At 45.5% G+C, this 19602-nt stretch overlaps 1 protein-coding gene across 1 annotated transcript in view; it reads left to right on the plus strand.

Annotated features, from left to right (window-relative positions):
• Positions 1-19602, plus strand: part of FAM227A (family with sequence similarity 227 member A) — a 62118-nt gene that overhangs the window by 37925 nt on the left and 4591 nt on the right. The window contains exons 11-15 of the mRNA XM_039246092.1: positions 2394-2488; positions 11355-11512; positions 13026-13178; positions 13877-14017; positions 18203-18334. Of these exons, the coding sequence (XP_039102023.1) occupies positions 2394-2488; positions 11355-11512; positions 13026-13178; positions 13877-14017; positions 18203-18281 (626 nt within the window). The 3' untranslated portion in view covers positions 18282-18334. The remainder of the gene's footprint in view (positions 1-2393; positions 2489-11354; positions 11513-13025; positions 13179-13876; positions 14018-18202; positions 18335-19602) is intronic.

Below are 19602 nucleotides of genomic sequence, written 5' to 3' on the forward strand. Positions count from 1 at the left end.
TCTCATACCATTTTCCTTTGACCTGAAGGAAAAAAAACCTTCCTTCATTAATTCATTTCCTATAGGCCTGCTGGCAATGAATTCTGGGATTCATGTTGCCTTTGAGCTGGGACATATAAGTGGAAAAAAATAATAAATCCAGGAAGTTCACGGCCATATGGTTCTTATTTCGAGTTCTGGTTTCCTTCTCCAAGTCACCTGCCAGCATCTAGTTTTCCAACCAGTGGGAGATGGGGTAGGGAGTGCTCCCTCCATCTTAACCAGACCTGGAATCCTGATAGAATTATTTTGGTTCTTTTTTCTGACTCCATTTTATTATTTCATTCTAATTTTTCAGAAGCTATATCTTCTATGTTCCTCACTGCAGATTATTCTTCATTGCAGTGTATCTCAAACAGGCACAACCACTCTCCACTTCAGCTGAGGAACGTTTAGCAATGTCTGGAGACATTTTGGGCTATAAATGTCTTGGGGAGAGATTGCCACTGGCATCTAGTGGGTAGAGGTCAGAGTTACTGCTAAACATCCTATGATGCACAAGGCGTGTCCCACAACAAAGAATCATCTGGCTGAAATGTCCGTGATGCCAAGATTGAGAAACCTTGCTTTATTGTGTGCATTTGAAATTCTCTCATGCATACTTAGCTTTTCGTAAAGTTAAATAATATCTTAACCCACTTCCTTTCCTGAACAAAGCAAGGACTTGGACGAATTTAACTCCAGCCTCTTCTCTCCAGACTTAAATGCTGTTTTGTCTAGAGTTTTGTTCTATTTTAAAATCTCACAAATTACATATTATACTTATGATAGCAGATCATTTTTGTTTGATCTTAAACTGTCCATTTATTTGCCTGCTTCCTGGTGCTCAGACCATCTTTCTGGGATCACATTTCCTGGAAAAAAATATTAGGTGGACAGATAAATAGGTAGATATTTTAGAAAGAGAGAATGAGAAAAAGAATTTTTAGCAGTTCCTTTATCACAACCATCTTGGTTAAGTTCCCTCAGTTTTAATTTTTCTATGAATATCTTTATTTCATCTTTGGTCTTTTTTTTAGTTTTTTCATTTATTTTGAGAGCGAGAGAGCACATGCGTGGGAGGGCAGAGAGAGGGAGAAGAAGAGAGAGAATCCCAGGCAGGCTCCACACCATTGCAGAGCCTGACGCCAGAACTCATGAACCTGTGAGATCGTGACCTGAGCCAAAACCAAGGGTCAGTCGCCTAACCGACTGAGCACACAGGCACCCCTATTTCACCTTTGTTCTTGAAGATAGTTCTGATGGGTACACAAGGCTACCTAAATGCTTTGGTGATTTGATTCCATTGTCTTCTGCCTTCTGTTGTTACTATCAGCAACTCTGCGGTCATTCCCTTATCCCTTAAGAGATGGTCTCTTGTTTCTCTCTGCCCATCTTTAAGATAGTCTGTGTTAACCTTCTCCCACAGAAAAGCTATAATTTTATGCAAGAGTTGGGTCTTTTATTCTCAACACCCTCCCTGATTCTGCTTAGCAATCTATCTATCTATCTATCATCTATTTATTTAAAGTAAGCTCTATACCCAATGGGGGGTTTGAATTCACAACCCCAAGATCAAGAGTTCCATGCTCTGCTGACTGAGCCAGCTAGGCACCCCTCTACTTAGCATGTTTAAAGTCATCTGGCCTCTGGGGCGCCTGGGTGGCTTAGTCGGTTAAGCGTCCGACTTTCGCTTAGGTCATGATCTCGCGGTTCGTGGGTTCGAGCCCCGCATCGGGCTCTGTGCTGACTGCCAGCTCAGAGCCTGGAGCCTGTTTCAGTCTGTGACTCCCTCTCTCTCTGACCCTCCCCTGCTCACGCTGTCTCTCTCTCTCTCTCTCCTAGAAATAAATAAAACATTAAAAAAAATTAAAAAAAAAAATAAAGTCATCTGGCCTCTCCTTCCTTATTCTCTGGCCACGGTGTAACTTGTTGAGAACGGTATGTATGGCATGAGTTGGTGTTACACTTGTTATTTGCATGTCTTTTTTTTTTTTTTTCTCACTAAGCTGTGAGTTCCTTGAAGACAGTCTACTTCCAGCATCATCCATGGACCTAACATGTAGTAAATGCTCAATAGATGTTAGTTGGATGGATGGATGGATGGATGGATAGATGGATGGATGGATGGATGGATAGACAGATAAGTAGAGGGACAAGTGTGTGGCCACAGATATATAGCTGGTTAAAATGCAAATAAGATTGTGTGAATTTACCTGATCTACTTCCTCTAGCATCTCCCAATGACCTGAGTACACGCAGGTATATTCGCACTGATAGGAAGCTGAGGTCTGCCATACATGCTTTCTTATCACAGCTGGCGAGCTCCAATGATCCTTTTTGTTTGTTTGTTTTTGCTAACATTGTATTGACAGAGTATCACTGTCAGACTCTGGTCCTGAGGAAAGCTGCGAAACAAGTCAAGAAGATATCGGAAGCCAGAGAATATGAGAATATGCTTCCCAAGAAGGTGAGCACATGATTGGAAATTTAATAGTAGAGACAATGATTTAAGAGGGGCTGGGAGATCTGGTGAGAAAAGCCAGCCCTGTGACAATGTCAAATAAAAATGGGGATATTTCTTATAGACGCAGGTGATACAGTCAGGAAATCTCCCGAGGGTAATTCCTGGCAGAGGTAGGTACCAGTCGACTGAGCGTTTTATCTGGATTTCTTCAGGGATTTGAATTACCTGCTTGAAATTCAGGAGCCTTCGTGTAATGGAAAGAGAGCCCTGAGCCGCCTTGTCCTACTCTAGAAAATGGGACAGCAGTTCCTAGGTCGTGGTGTTCTTATGAGGTTTACCCAAAGTGATATTGAACATTTACTACATGTCAGACATTAAGCTAAACCTGTACAGGCGGTGTATTTTATTTTACCGTCACAGTCCTCTGAGAGAATTACTCCTGCTCGTCTTCAGTTTATTAGTGAGGAAAGTGATGCTCATGAGCATTGTCTAAATTCACAGAGCAGATAAGCGTTAGAGCCAAGAGCTGCATGCAGGTCTGTCTGCCTCTGAGCCCGAGCTGTTCATCAGTGAGCTTTGTCGCTAGCCAAGTCCCCCGAACCCGACAGTCCCTGCATTAATGGGTGTCCTGTCCGCTCCTCCTCCTCTCCCCTAACTCCTCCCCACACACCTCTGCGGATGGCAGTTTACGTCGAGGGCACCTTCAGAGTTCTTGAACCTTCTTCATTTCTCCATACTTTCCCGCTGCCTGTTGCCCCTCAGCATTTAGCTGTGACGTTCCGTGAAGTCGCCGGGCATGATGACAGACCTGGGTTCAGATCTTGGTGCTGCGTCTTTCTGGCTGTGTGTCTTGCCAGGTTACTTGACTTTTCGGACCTCCTTCCATCAAATGGGGAAACTGAAGTCCAGCAGCGGTTACTGCTCTTACTGCTGACAGGGCTGGTGGGGGGTGATGAGCAATTGGCTCCTACTCTGTGACCCCCACCTTGGTGGGGAGGGGAGGCCAAGCAGTTAGAGTGGACGGTGGTAGATTTTATCAGGAATGGAAAGCAGCTGAGAGCCAATGGCCTGGGAGAGACAAGCGGAAGGGGTGCCAGAGGAGAGGCAGCTCAGTGAGCTATTCCCCGGGGGCCCGCTGGGCACCCCTGACCCAGGAGCTGACGTGATCCTATCACCGGAAGAGCACAGCTTGGATGTAAGCTGCCGCCTGTTCTTTGCAACATTAAAGGATTTGTAATAAAAAGTAAATTTCTCTTTCACGCCAGGCCCTATGCCCCTGACCTAGAGGCAAACACTATTTTCCCATAGACCCTTCCAGAAATATCTGATTTCTGATGTCAAGGAATATAAACCTTTTTTTTTTTTGCATATACGAACTGCACTAGAATATATGCTATTTTGCACTTTGCTTTTTCAACCTAACACAAAATGGCTAACATTTATTGAGTGCTTACTGTATACCAAACATCATTCTAAACACATCATGTGTATTGACTCATTTAATCTTCACACAACCCTGGGAAAAGTAGTTTATTTATTATCCCCATTTTATAGATGAGAAAACCAAGGCTCAGAAATATCAAGTATTTTGCTTAAAGCCAAAGGGCTAGGAGGTGATAGAGCCAAGATTTTTCAAAAGATACAATTTACACACCATACAATTCAGCATTTTATTTTTAAAATTTTTTAATGTTTTATTTATTTCTAGGAGAGAGAGAGAGACAGCGTGAGCAGGGGAGGGTCAGAGAGAGAGGGAGTCACAGACTGAAACAGGCTCCAGGCTCTGAGCTGGCAGTCAGCACAGAGCCCGACGCGGGGCTCGAACCCACGAACCGCGAGATCATGACCTAAGCGAAAGTCAGACGCTTAACCGACTAAGCCACCCAGGCGCCCCCAATTCAGCATTTTAATGTACAACTTAGCGGGTTTTAGTTTAGTTGTGTGATCACCACCACTACGTGATTCCAGGACATTTTTATTGCCGCGAAAAGAAGCTGCATACTCATTAGCAGGACCCCCCGGTCCCCTCTCCCCCCAGGCTCTTCAGCAGCCAAAATACTTCTCTGTACAGAATTGCCTGTTCTGGACATTCCGTATAAATGGAACCTTACATTCAGTGGGCTTCTCTCACTGTTTTCCGTCATTTAGCGTAATGTTTCCAAACTTTATCCATGTGGCACCGTGTATCAGTACATCGTTTCTTTTTATGGCTGAATAATATTCCATGTATGAATAGACCACACTGTGTTTATCCATCTACCAGTTGATGGACATTTGGGTTGTTTCCATCATTTGATGCCATGAATAACACTGCTTCTATGAACATTCATGGACCAGTTTATGTGTGTACATATTTTTTCTATTCTCTCGAATATATACCTAGGAATGGCATGGTTGGGTCACATGGTAACTCTGTGTCTAACTTCTTTAAAAAAAATTTTTTTAATGTTTATTCATTTTTGAGAGAGAGAGAGACAGAGTGTGAACGGGGGAGGGACAGAGAGAGGGAGAGACAAAGAATCCGAAGCAGGCTCCAGGCTCTGAGCTGTCAGAACAGAGCCCGATGCAGGGTTCGAACTCACAAACCGTGAGATCATGACCTGAGCTGAAGGCAGACACTTAACTGACTGAACCAGCCAGGCGCCCCACTCTGTGTCTAACTTCTTGAGGAACTGCCACTTTCCCACAGCACCTGTACTATTTACGTTCTCACCAGCAATGTGTGAGGGTTTCAATCTCTCCATGTCCTTGCCAACACTTATTTTCCATTCTTTCGTTACAGTTATCCCAGTTGGTGTCCAGAAGTATCCCATTGTGGTTTTGACTTCCATTTCTCTAATGACTAATGATATCGAGCATCTTTTCATGGGTTTGTCGGCAGTTGTACTGGAAAAATGTTTGTTCAAATCTGTTGCCCATTTTTACACTGAGTTGTTTTTATTTTTCTTGTTGAGTTGTTAACAGCGGAGCTGGGATTTTAATGCCAGCAAATCTGACCCCAGATGCTATGGTCCGAATAACTCTATTCTGACTTCAGTATATCATGTGTGATGTTCCATATGAGAGCTCCTAGAAATCTATCACACCATGCGGTCCATAATGCAGAGTGTAAATCATTACACCGTTCTCCTGTTGAAAACATGTCGGCACTTCCTGGTCTTTGCCGTTGTAAATACTGTTGCCTTGTTCATCTGAGTGTTTGTGTGTTTCTTCACATCCAAGTACACGTGTAGGAATTCCTAGAAGGGAATTGCTAAATCAGAGTTTGTACATCTGAACTTGCTCTCTGATGAAGTTGTGCCAATTTGTATGCCCACCAGCAGCACACGAGAGACTTTCCACGTACCTTTGCCGGTGTTGTGCATTATCAGATTTTTTGTTGCTGTTCTAAGGTGGAAATGGTACTTACTCATTGTTTCAGTATTAATGCTTTTGTTACGAGTGAAATTCGGTCTATTTTTTGATATTTATAATCCTTTGGAACTTCTATTTCTGTGAAAGGCCTAAGTCCTTTGTTTTTGTTTCTTCTTTTTTCTTTTAATTTTTTTGTAAGTGTTTATTTAATTTTTTTTTAATGTTTTATTTATTTCTAGGAGAGAGAGAGAGAGACAGCGTGAGCAGGGGAGGGCCAGATAGAGAGAGGGAGTCACAGACTGAAACAGGCTCCAGGCTCTGAGCTGGCAGTCAGCACAGAGCCCGACGTGGGGCTCGAACCCACGAACCGCGAGATCACGACCTAAGCGAAAGTCGGACGCTCAACCGACTAAGCCACCCAGGTGCCCCATTGTTTATTTAATTTTTGAGAGAGAGAGACAGAGCGCAAGCAGGGGAGAGGCAGAGAAAGAGGGAGACACAGAATCAGAAGTAGGCTCCAGGTTCCAAGCTGTCAGCACAGAGCCTGACGTGGAGCTCAAACCCACGAACCGTGAGATCATGACCTGAGCCAAAGTCATGTGCTTAACTGACTGAGGCACCCAGGCACCCCTGTTTTTGTTTTTTCTAAATAGAAATATTTCTACTTCTGAGGTTCTTAGTGTTTTGTTTATTATTTGCTTGTAGAAGTTCAATTCTTCATCATATGTTTGGCAAAAATGTTTACTGTTTAATCTTTTTACTTTATGGTATCTTATGTGAGAAAATGTGATTTGGGGGGAGAAAATTGTAATTTTTTAGGAGCCATATTTATTGGTCTTCCGTTGTATGGTTTCTTGATTTCATTTCTTCTTAAGAAATATCTTTATCACTCTAAGATTCTATGAAATATTCTCCCAATGTTTCCCCAATATTTTTATATTATCACCGGTTCACAATACAAAAACTTTACTCACATAACCGAATGTCACCAAGGGTCACTCTGCTCCTTTGAATTTGTCGGAAGATCGGCTCCAGCATTTGTTACATGATTTGTTTGAAGCCCACGTCTTCTCCGCAAACGTCTGTGAAGTCTGGGGGCTTACGTGCTTTCTGGCTACCAACCCCTCTTCTGTCCTGCGTGTGCTGTGCACTGACCACATCGGCCCCGATGTGTGGCTCCCCTGTTCTCTTCATTTTCCAAAAACCACCCACACAGGCCTGTGTGTGTGCTGTGTAGACAGAAGGTATCACTAAGTTTAAAGAGGTGAGAAGAAGGGAGACCTCATCATGGTGGTGCCAAGAACAATAATGTGAGTTCTCCTTCTTAGAAACCTTTTAGTTGCCCCACCAGTTGGACCCACTCTCCACTCCCCTCTCTTTCTTTTTGAAAGGGGGGGGGGAGACACATGTGCAAGCGGGGGAGGAGCAGAGAGAGAGAAAGAGAGAGAGACAGAGGATCCCAAGCAGGCTCTGAGCTGACAGCAGCAACCCTGATGCCGGGCTTGAACTCAGAAACCGTGAGATCATGACCCAAGGCAAAGTCAGACGCTTCACCAACTGAGCCCCCCAGGTACCCCTGTCAGGAGTTATCGAAAACACTAAGGATGTTTAGGTTGGAGAAGGCAAGAATTAGAGAAGATCATGGGCTCTCCCCAAACATTTTAAGGACCCTTCTGTAACCCGTGGTTCTGGAAGAACAGGGATTGGAATTATAGAGCGTCAGATTTTTCTCGGGGGTAAGAAAGAACTTCCTAAGGGTCCAAGTTGTCATTTTAAACCAGCTTTACCCCCTGGCTCTGCTGCAGACACCGTCTGCTGGTCCTGTTCCAGCTCGGGCTCCCAGACCCACCCAGGAGCTCTGAGGCCAGGTCTCTGAGGCCAGCCCTTTGCTCTAGCTCCTACTCTGCTTTCTCCCGGCCCCTTGGACGGGATGCTTCCGAACTTGTCTCCTCTTGCACACTGGCCCGTCTTTGCCCGGTGCCGTGGCTGGGAGCCAGCCCTTCCCCATCCCCAGGTCCCGGTACCCAGGGCCCCTCCCCTGCCTCCCACCTGTGGGGAGAAATCAGATCCTTACCAACAGTGGAACTGGATGTTTCTGAAAGTAGTATGTTCCTTGCTTCCAAAGTTAGGGAAGCAAAAATGGACCATTACCTGTTGATAATAGTATCAAAAGGAGGTATATTCATTGGAATTCTTGGCTTATAAGCACCAAAAGCTGGCCTTGGCCGACTTGAGCAGAGACCGGAAGAACATCGAGTAGCTAGAAAGTCTGAAGATGAGTCCAGGGACCAGGGGAAGAATCATGGCACTTTTCAACCCTTGAACCGTCTCTTCAAGGTGACATGTCTGGAATGGGTGACCCCCACATGTTTTCAGTCTATAGTTTACCACTGTCAAGACTCAAAATCTGAGGAGCGGGAATTTTGACTGACCAAGCTTATGGCTCATACCCTGGCTCTAGCTGGGTGGGTGACAGGCAGGCTCTGGCGGAATCTGGGAAGCCTCGGAAGACCCCCTGGGTGGCCCCCACAGGGAAGCAAGACTTTTGACTTAAAGTCCCCTCCAGCCTGAATGCAGTAGAGGGCGGGTGAGCTCCCTCCAGCACAAAAACCCGGGACTATCGGAAAGGACAGCCTCCAGGCAGCCACAGGAACAAGTCTAGGACAAATGTGGAACGAGATTCGCGGATCCTGGGTCCACTTTGGAATTTTCTAGACTGAGAAACAATTTGTTTGTAACTAAATAACTTTACTAAAGCAAAATGACCCCTTATCTGCCACCACCATCATTTCGTAGAAGGAAGGGTATTAATACAAAACAGCGGAAAAAGCAATCTCAGAATCAAAGAACGTCCTGAAAGTAAGTATATATTCACTTCATGTCATATTTACTACAATAGGTTTTTTTTTCCTTCTTGCCCTCATTTCACTGGAGACCAGTGACCACAGACTGGCCCCCTATTAGGCAGTAGGGTTTAGGAATCGTGGGGCTAAGGGGTCTGTAGCTTTCTTACGAGCCCCAAGCTTCTGTGATCCCAGTGGGATCTTGCTGTTGAATAGTGATTCTCCACGAGGGACAGTGCGGGGAGGGGGTGGTCAAGTTTGCTTCCTGGGGACTTGGCCTCTGCCTGGAGCCACTTCTGGCTGTCACAGCCGGTAGTGAAGGAGAAGATGGATTTCTGCTGGCATCTAGGAATCCAGGGCTGCCACCCAACCTCCTACGATGCACGGGGCAGCTCCCACCACAAACGATGATCTGGCTCCAGATGTCAAAGTGACGAGGTTCAGAGACTGTGTTATAGATAGAAAAACAAAATCACAGGAAGCAATTCAGATCCAGAAAGGGTTAGAGAACGGTGCGCCCAGGTGCTGTCACAGTCCTTACTCATGAGGCAGAGTTTTCTAGTGAAATTATAACTGCTTCTTGGAATAAAATGTATTGTTTCTCTACACACAAAAGCAGCACATAATCGTTATTTAACGTTATTGGGAAAAGGCAGGGGAACATTTACAAGGAAGGCAAATCCCTCTTGCCCGCGCTCCTCTACCCCCATTCCCTTCCCTGAGGTATTTCCTCTTGATTGTCTCTTAGCACATCAAATAGAGAGCATCCAAAGCAGACCTCTTGATTTTCCCACTTCACTAACCTGTTCCTTCCTGGGGTCTTCCCACCTGAGTAACTGGCACCTCTACCCTTTGGGGTCATCCCAGTCCTCTCTCTTTCTCACGCCCACATCGAGCCCTCTAGCAAATCCTGCCAATTCTGCTTTCAGAGCCTGTCGCACATTCCTTCACTTCTCACCCCTCTCCGCCACTCCTCTTCCCAGCCCAACACCCCCCACCACCACCACTGCAGAGGCCTCTTTACCACTCCTCACATCCCCTCTCACCCACTGCACGAATTTCTCTACCTAGCAGTCCTAGGGATCTGCAGAAAAATTAATCCGATTACTCTGAGCCACAGCTCAAACCTTCTGGTGGCTTCCGTCACACTCACAGAGGATTGTAGCTCCTCACCTTTCCACAGCGTCCCCTGACCACTTCATGGAAAAGATTCCTCCCCTCCTCTGTCTCCCTTCCCACCACCCTCCACCCTTTGCCCCACTTCTGTTTTTAGATTTTTAAGTAATCTCTACACCCAGTGTGGGGCTTGTACTCACAACTCCGGGATCAGGGGTCAAGGGTCACATGCTCCACCGACTGAGCTTCCCAGGCGTCCTGCGCTGCTTGATCCCTTATCTAAAGCACTTATTATTCCCCAATGTCATGTTATTCTTTTATTTGTTGACTTGTTCTTGTTGACTGTCTTTGTCTCAACTGTAATGCTCACGCCATTAGAATTTTTCTTCTCGGCTGAATCCCCAGCACCTAAAACACTGTATACACGTGGTAGTGACCTAATAATATTTGCTCAATGAATCATTAACATTTTGGCAACTGTGCTTCCAGTCTCCCATCTGTCTTGTTTTTGACTGATTTATTTCATGGAAAAGATACAGGGGCGCCTGGGTGGCTCGGTCAGTTAAGTGTCCAACTCTTGATTTCAGCTCGGGTCATGATCCCACCATCACGGGATCAAGCCCTGCATTGGGCTCTGTGTTGAACATGGAGCCTGCTAGAGAGTCTCTCTCTCCATCTCTCTCCCTCTCTCTCCATCTCTCTCTGTCTCTTTTCTCTCTGCCCCGCTTTCCTTAAAGTAAATAAATAAATATTTAAAAAAAGAAAGTACATAACACCATCTACCCAATTTTGCCTCTTGATTTTTTTAAATTTTATTTTAGAGAGAGAGAGAGAGCACGTAAGCAGAGTAGAGGGGCAGAGGGAGAGAGACTCTCGCACTGAGTGTGGAGCCTGACATGAGGCTCAATCCCACGACACTACGGTCATGACCTGAGCCTAAATCAAGAGTCAGATGGTCAGCTGACTGAGCCACCCAGGCACCCCCACATCTTAATTTTTTTGTTTTTAAAAATTTTTTAAATGTTTATTTATTTTTTGAGAGAGAGACAGAGAGTCAGAGCATAAGAGGGAGAGGGTCAGAGAGAGAGGGAGACACAGAATCCAAAGTAGACTCCAGCCTCTGAGCTGTCAGCACGGAGCCCAACATGGGGCTTGAACTCACAAACTGTGAGATCATGACCAGAGCGGAAGTTGGACACTTAACTGACTGAGCCCCCCAGGCACCCCAGTGCATCTTGATTTTTTAATCTATTGCTAGATGTGAAACAGTTCCTTAGTACTGACTCTTCATACACATTTTAATAGTGGCATAACTGTTTCTTAGGGTAGAGATATCAATATCTTCTTGAACACTCAAGTTATTCTAATTGTTTGCTGTTGTAAATACTTGATTTAGTACCTAAATGTTTTTTTCATTATAATTTGGGTCATTTCTTTAGGATGGCATCCTAAATCTGGAAGTCCTGGACAAAGAATATGATGCATGCCTTTACATTTCTTAATGCAGGCTATAAAAATGACAATATCTTATTTTTCCCTCTCTCTTTCCCATTCAGTCTTACCCAGCCTGCAAAAGCCCTGAGCTGACTTTAAACTTCTTCAACACCTACGGGAAGAGCCCGCTGATTGTGTACTTCCTCCAAAACTATGCCACTCTGCGGCAGCACGGCAAAGACGTGTTGATAGTCAGAAGGGAAAAAACCAAAAGCATCCCATATCCTTTCCTCCATGGGCAGGGCTCACAGTACTCCAGGCCTCTGCCTGGGTGTGGAGAGGCACCCAACCCTTAGCGCAGTGTCTGACACATAGTAGGTGCCCATCAAGGGTAGCCATCGATATGAGCCTAAGGGTCATTTTCGTCCCCTGTGCCTGGCTCATAACAAGTGCTTGAATGTTACCTGTCTACACATGGCTTCCCGTCAGGAGCTTTCAGAAAGGACTAGGTAGCGCTTGCTCTGTAGAGCTCATATCCCCCAAATTATTTATAGGCCTCTAGGCAGAGAATAACAGCTCACATTATGTAGCACTTTATTATTTATAAAGTGCTTTCCCATGTAGTGTGTCATTACTCTGTAGACAGTGGAATATAGCAGAAGGAGCCTGGGGATACACAGCCCCAGATTGGAGTCCCAGCTCAGCAACCCGCCTGCCTTAAGAGCTCATGTGCACACTTAACTTCTGAGCTCCGTGTCTTTATCAACCCCTTCCTAAAATAGGGATAATTATGCCAAACCAGTAGCATTGTGGCCAGTATTATGTGGCAGATGGCTGGTTCTGAACAAATAATAACTATCATACTTATTATTAACATCATCTAAGGTAGGAATTATTATCCCCATTTTATAGAGAAGAACATGGAGACGTGAGGAATGACATATCTTGTCTTGAAATCCCAAACTTGTGAGATGCTTATAGATCCAGAAGGGGCGGAGAGAGTGGGGAAAGCAACGGAGGATTTTTCTACATGCACACATGGTGTGGGTGATGAGGCCTTGGGACCAAAAGGAAAGGAAAGTCGGAATTCCCTTCTTCACCACTGTGATAGTAGAGTAAGAATTGTATTCATTTATTTTTTCTTGAAGCGTACTTGACTTACAACACTGTATCCATTTCATGTGTACCCCACAGTGATCTGACAATTCTATACATTATGAAGTACTTCCCACAATAAGTGTAGTTACCATCTGTCACCATACAGAATGAGAATTTTGTTTTATTTATTTTTATTTTTATTTTTTTAACGTTTTAAAATTTATTTGTGAGAGCATGAGCAGGGGCAGAGAGAGACAGAAACACAGAATCTGAAGCAAGTTCCAGGCTCCGAGCTCGTGAACCATGAGATTATGACCGGAGCCGAAGTTGGCCGCATAACCGACTGAGCCACCCAGGGGCCGCCAGAGTGAGAATTTTAGATGGCAGTCGGAAAAAAAAAAAAAAAAAAAAAGCATTCCATAGCCTTTCCATCATCAGGAGGAAAGAAGGGCTTTATTAAGAGACAGGGAATGGCCTGGCCATTGGGGAGGATAGTTGCCTTCCAAAGAAGGCCATGGTCAAAGAGCAGGAGTCATTTCCTGCTCAGATTCCAGTGATCTGGTCTAGAAACAGGTCATTTTCCTCACTCTGCCATCTCACCCCCCCTCCTCCCCATGCATGAGGCCATCCCGCTGATAAGGCCCGGATTCAATACCAACCGGCAGTGTGGGGTTTTCCTTGACGGCGGAAGCCACTGAGTCCATGGTGACGTATGCAGAGGTCATCGAACTGACCCTGATGAACATGAAGAAGAGGAAGGAAAACTTCTGCGCGCTAAGGAGGCTCCACTGGAACGAATGGCATTATTTTGACAAGTACCTGAAGGAACTACAAGAAAACTTCCTCAGGTACTTATGGGCTTTAGGGAACGGGCTTCGTTTCAGCCTCTGTCTACTGTCAAACACGACAGTTTTTAATTGGGGGCCTAGTCCCAGGACTAATTTTTTTTTTTTTTGAGAGAGAGAGAGAGAGAGTGGGGAGGTGGGGCAGAGAAGGAGAGAGAGAATCTGAAGCAGGCTCCTCACTGTCAGTGCAGAGCCCGACACAAGGCTCTATCCCACAAACCATGAGATTAGGACCTGAGCCGAAATCTAGAGTCGGATGCTTCACCGACTCTCAATCAATCCTCACCACAACCCTGCCTTCCATTATCACCATGTCGAGATGGGTACGCTGGCCTGGAGAGGTTAAGTAATTTGCCCAAAGTCACACAGCAAGGGGGAGAGCCCCAACTTGAATTCGGCTTGCCCTCAAAATTCAGCTTTCTTTCAGATCATTGGTTTCTTCACCTGCCCTCCTAATGTGAGTATGCGTTCCCTGAATTTAGGGACCACATTTTATTCTTCTCTGGGTCCCCAAGGGCTGATAGGACCCCTAGCACCCAGCAGGGGCTCATGACCGAGTTGGTGGTATGGAGTCAGCGCTCAGCTTCAGTCAGCTGCTCTTGACCGAATACATTTGCAAATATTCGTCTCTCTTTACATATGAAAACAGGAGTGAAAAGATCATGTGGACTCTTTAGGGTGACTTTGTGATTTCCCCACAGGGAGGTGAAGAATACCGATCAGAGAGCATTAGAAAAAAAGAAGGCAAACCGTTTGTTCATCCAACCGTCAACCTTCATTGCAGAGACGTCCAACAGGCAATCCATAGGAAGCCATGAGAGGGAGACGGCGTTTATTTCAAGGTTTGTTCTGTTTTCCTTCCTTCTACTGTTTATTTATTTTTGAGAGAGAGAGAGAGAGAGAGGCAGAGAGAGAGGCAGACACAGAATCCAAAGCAGACTCCAGGTTCTGAGCCTTCAGCACAGAGCCCGACGTGGGGCTCGAACTCATGAACCGTGAGATCATGACCTGAGCCGAAGTTGGACGCTTAACCGACGGAGCCACCCAGGTGCCCCTTTCTTTCTTTTCTTCCTTCCTCCTTTCCTTTCCTTTCCTTTCCTTTCCTTTCCTTTCCTTTCCTTTCCTTTCCTTTCCTTTCCTTTCCTTTCCTTTCCTTTCCTTTTCTTTCTTTCTTTCTTTCTTTCTTTCTTTCTTTCTTTCTTTCTTTCTTTCTTTCTTTCTTCTAATGTTTACTTATTTTTGAGACACAGAGAGAGAGAGAGCACACAAACGGAGGAGGGGCAGAGAGAGAGGGAGACAGAGGATCTGAAACAGGCTGTGTGCTAACAGCACAGAGCCCAACACGGGGCTCTGACCCAAAAACCATGAGATCATGACCTGAGCCAGAGCAGGACTGTGTAACCGACTGTGCCACCCAGCCACCCCTTTGCTCTAACTAAGACCGTGGAAAAGCGGAAATGTGACCACTGTCAGCATTCTTAATGATGTGGAAATGCTGGGGTTCGGAGCCCACGGCCAGGAAAGAAGTTTCGAGACATCTTTGGTACAAAAAGGTGGTTTTACTAAAGCAGGGGGACAGGGCCGATGGGCAGAAAGAGCCTCACTGGGGTCCTCAAGGGTGACTGATTATATAATTGGGAGTGAGGTAAAGACAAGGATATGTTTCCAGAAGGTTTTTCATATGCTAAGGAAGACTCACTTCCGGGAAGCTTAGCTATTGTCAAGCTCAAGTTGTTTTTCCTGCTAGCAAAGCATTGACATTGAGACAGTTGGGGGCTCCGGGAGGAACGTCATACTCTGCCTGCTTCTAGGATCAATGGGCTGCAGGTTATAAGGAAATTTAATTTTATCTACATTTCTTCCTGCCTTTGTTTTCCCCACGTCATTAATACATGGAAAATAGCACATGTAGATTTACTCACTTTGATGTGTTATTCACCCAGCTCTCATTTTTATTATAATTCATGGTAGTAGCAATGAAGTTTGGGGGTGATGGGGGTGTGTTTGTGGGGTTTGGAGCTGACAGCCAAGAAAGAATTCTTTTTAAAAAAATTTTTTTAACATTTATTTATTTTGAGAGACAGAGAGACAGAGCATGAGCAGGGGAGGGGCAGAGAGAGGAGACACAGAATCTGAATCAGGCTTCAGGTTTCGAGCTATCAGCTCAGAGCGAGCTGCCAGCCCAGAGTCCAACGCGGGGCTTGAACTCATAGACTACGAGATCATGACCTGAGCTGAAGTCGGATGCTCACCCAACTGAGCCACCCAGGTGCCCAAATTCTTTTTTTTTTTTTTTTAACATTTATTTATTTTGAGAGACAGAGAGACAGAGCATGAGCAGGGGAGGGGCAGAGAGAGGAGACACAGAATCTGAATCAGGCTTCAGGTTTCGAGCTATCAGCTCAGAGCGAGCTGCCAGCCCAGAGTCCAACGCGGGGCTTGAACTCATAGACTACGAGATCATGACCTGAGCTGAAGTCGGATGCTCACCCAACTGAGCCACCCAGGTGCCCAAATTCTTTTTTTTTTTTTTTTAACATTTATTTATTATTGAGAGATAGAGACAGAGCATGAGCTGCGGAAGGGCAGAGAGAGGGGGAGACACAGAATCTGAAACAGGCTCCAGGCTCCGAGTGGTCAGCAGAGAGCCCGACGCAGGGCTTGAACCCATGAACTGCAAGATCATGACCTGAGCCAAAGTCGGACGCTTAACCGACTGAGCCACCCAGGCACCCCAAACTCCCTTACATCTTGAGGAGAGTGATAGTAGGGCTCCAGGAAAGGGAGTCTATAGATTTCTGGAGATTTAGGCTCTGGATAAAATTGCCTTTTTCTTGCCGTTTACGAAGCTATCCATAGACTGAAGGAGACTCTTGTTCTACACGACTGTGAGTTCTCTCTGTCAACCATTTGCTTTCTTTCCTTTTCCCTGTTCTTGAGCAGCAGGAAGTGTCTGAGGAATGTCACACACATCCCACCCGGCAATGGGTGTGGGAGGCACTGTTAGTCTGTACTTTGCCATCAGCTTGCCCTGCACTCCCTCATCAATCGCTCCCATTTTACTGAATGGAAAACTGAGGCGCTGACAAGCCAAGTAAACACTGAAGAAAGGCCCACTGTGTCAGGTCCTAAAGGTGCAAAGAAATAAATAAAATCATCTCCCTGGAAATGCCATATATTATTGGACTTTCTTTCAAGGGGCAGATATTATGGCTATGTTCATTTCAAAGGAGACTAGGAAATGTTGTTTTAAAAAAGTGTAGTTAAAAAAAATCTGGGCACATTACTACCTTAAACAAAAACTGACTCCACTGCTAAAGAAAAAGGGAGTAGATGATGGGCTGGAAAGTAACCATTTCTATCACAGATAGATGGTGTTATACTCTCCATTTTTTGAGAAGAAACCAAAGCTTAACGAGTTGAGAAATTTAGCCAAGGAAACTTTCCAATCTTTTTTTCCAGTTGATTTATTTATTTTGAGAGAGGGAGAAAGAACACTAGTGGGGGAGGGGCAGACAGAGGGAGACAGAGAATCCCAAGCAGGCTCTGTGCTATCGTGCAGAGCCAGACTCAGGGTTTGATCTCATGAACCACAAGATCATGACCTGAGCCAAAATCAAGAGCCCCACGCTCAACCAACTGAGCCACCCTGGAAGCCTTCCAATCTTAAATCTTACAATTTTAATTTTCCTTTTAAAGAGAAGAAGTCCACTTTTTTTTTCATTTTAAAAAAATTTTATTTTAGAGCAGCATCTGGGTTGCTCCGTCATTAAGCCTCTGATTTCGGCTCTGGTCATGATCTCATGGTTCATGAGTTTGAGTCCCACATCTGGTGAGCTCATGCCTCGCTTGGGTGAGCCCTGCTTCTCTCTCCCTCTCTCTCCCCTGTTCTTGACATTCTCTTTTTCTCTCTTCCCTACTCTCACTTGCGTACTCTCTCTCTCTCTCTCTCAAAAAAAAAATGTATTTTAGAGAGAGAAAGTGTGTGAGCAGGGGAAAAGGGCAGAGAAAGAGAGAGAGAATCTCAAGCAGGCATCCATGCTGAGTACGGAGCCCAATAGGGGCTCAATCCCACCACCCTGGGATCATGACCTGAATCAAAATCAGGAGTCAGACACTCAACCAACTGAGCCACCCAGGCACCCCCACAATTTTTTGATAATAACAGTTTGACTTGAGACCCACCAGCTTGAGCCATGGCATCTTACAGATCAATAGCGACTCACTGATCTATCAGATATGATCTTACTGATACTCACCTTAGATTCTTGGAAATATAAAAAGCCAACTCATTTTATTTGCCAATATAGTTGTTCCCCCAGATTTGCCTATCTCCCAACTACGTCTTAATCTAGTACCTCCTGGCTGACCCTTAAAACCCAGCTGAGGTATTACCTCCAAGAAGTCTTCCCTGATTTATCTACTTAGGGTTCCCATTATGTGCCCTGTGCTTTTCTTTCTTTTCTTTTTTTTAAATATTTTTATTTATTTCTAGGAGAGAGAGAGACAGCATGAGCAGGGGAGGGTCAGAGAGAGAGGGAGACACAGACTCTGAAATAGGCTCCAGGCTCTGAGCTGGCAGTCAGCACAGAGCCCGACGAGGGGCTCGAACCCACGAACCGTGAGATCATGACCCAAGCGAAAGTCGGACACTTAACCGACTAAGCCACCCAGGCGCCCCACCCTGTGCTTTTCTGATCGTGCTCCACAGGACATAGCCTATGTAGTCACAGACTTGCTTGTCCATCTCCCTGGACTGACGATTTGGCCTAAGAGATCTGGTTTCCCAGGGCCAAGTCCAGGGCCAGGCACCCCACAGGGCCTCGGGCAGTGCTCAGAAGATGGATGTGGGGATCCTGCCCCAGTCATTTGCTGTTGCCGTTGTTATTGGCTCATCTGTAAACTTTTTCTTTCTTTCTTTTTTTTTTTTTTTTTCCAATCTACCAAGATTCCTGTGAAACCTTGGAAGAAATCATGCAGAGTTTCGGATCTGATCTTTGTGAAGTCTTTTTGGTTTCCCCCCACAGGAAGGAAAAGGATGAGAGGGAACGAGAAGCCAGACAGAAGCTGGAACACTCCCTCTTGTCGCCCTCAAACCCTGATTAATTCTCCTCCGTGGGACTGGGGAGCCCCTGCAGGAGCCTGGATATTTCTGCCAGGTAGGGGGAAACAACCGGAGCCGAAGGAGGCTGTAGCCAAAGACTGACAAACAGAAATAGGGGAAATATTCCATTACAGCTTTTCCTGGGCTGAATGAAAAGCAGAAGTGGGTTTTTTCATTTTTTTGTTTTGTTTCTTTAATTTTTTAATGTTTATTTATTTTTGAGAGAGAGACAGAGACAGAGACACAGCGTGTAAGCAGGGGAGGAGGGGCAGAGAGAGAGGAAGACCAAGAATCTGAAGCAGGCTCCAGGCTCTGAGCTGTCAGCACAGAGCCCGATGCGGGGCTCGAACCCACAAACTGTGAGATCATGTCCTGGGCCAGAGTCAGACGCTTAACTGACTGAGCCACCCAGGGGCCCCTGTTTGTTTGTTTTTTGCTTGGCTAACTACATTTATTCATGCATTTAGTCTTTTACCCATCATTTTATTTAAAATACTACAACTATTATATTATGGTATGATATCATATTATATTATAATACGATAATGGCTACCGTTTATGAACCAGACACATTAAGCTCAACACATTACCAACATCACGTCATTGTAACCTTCATAACAGCATATGGGTAGAGATTATCCCCTGCATTTTACACAGCAGCAGGCCCAGGTTCAAGGGGGTTTCAAAAGTTCCCCTGCAGCAGACACTGGGTTAAGTAACAGGAGCTGACACATGGTCCCTATTTTCAAGGGGCTCCCAATCCGGTGGAGAGAAGGCAGGTGAGTCAAGAAATAAATACCCTAAGCTCCTGAGGTGCTTTTGGAGAGAGGAGTCCTAGGAGCCACGCAGGAACACGTTACAGAAGCGTGGTGCCCCTTGACCCACCTCTGGGAAGGATAAGAAGGTGTTTGCCAGGCAGAAGGAGGGGATGAGACCATAGGCTGGCATTCTTGGTGGGCAGAGCAGTAGAGACAAAGGTTCAGAGATAGTGTGTGAGGGGAGCCTCCGGGGAAGGTGAACCCAGAGACGATCCTCTGACCACCCGGGAAGGGATATGATCCGTGAGGCCCTTTATTTTCTAAGTCTCAGGACCCGCTGGAAGATATTAATGTGAGAAGCACATGATTGTATTTGGATTTTAAAAGTCCTGATGGTGGATGAAGCAGTAGAAGGAGCTTTGACTCAAAAGAGATCTGGGGTTTTGAATCTTTGCCCTGCGTCCTCTGTGCCTATAGGTTAACTACGTCCTTTGGGTCTGTTTCCTTGGTCATGAGAAACATAGGTGGTTGTGTGGTGCCTGGGTGGCTTAGTCAGTTAAGTGTC

Source organism: Hyaena hyaena, unplaced genomic scaffold (genome assembly GCF_003009895.1).
Source record: "Hyaena hyaena isolate Hyena2069 unplaced genomic scaffold, ASM300989v1 scaffold_280, whole genome shotgun sequence".
Taxonomy (NCBI): domain Eukaryota; kingdom Metazoa; phylum Chordata; class Mammalia; order Carnivora; family Hyaenidae; genus Hyaena; species Hyaena hyaena.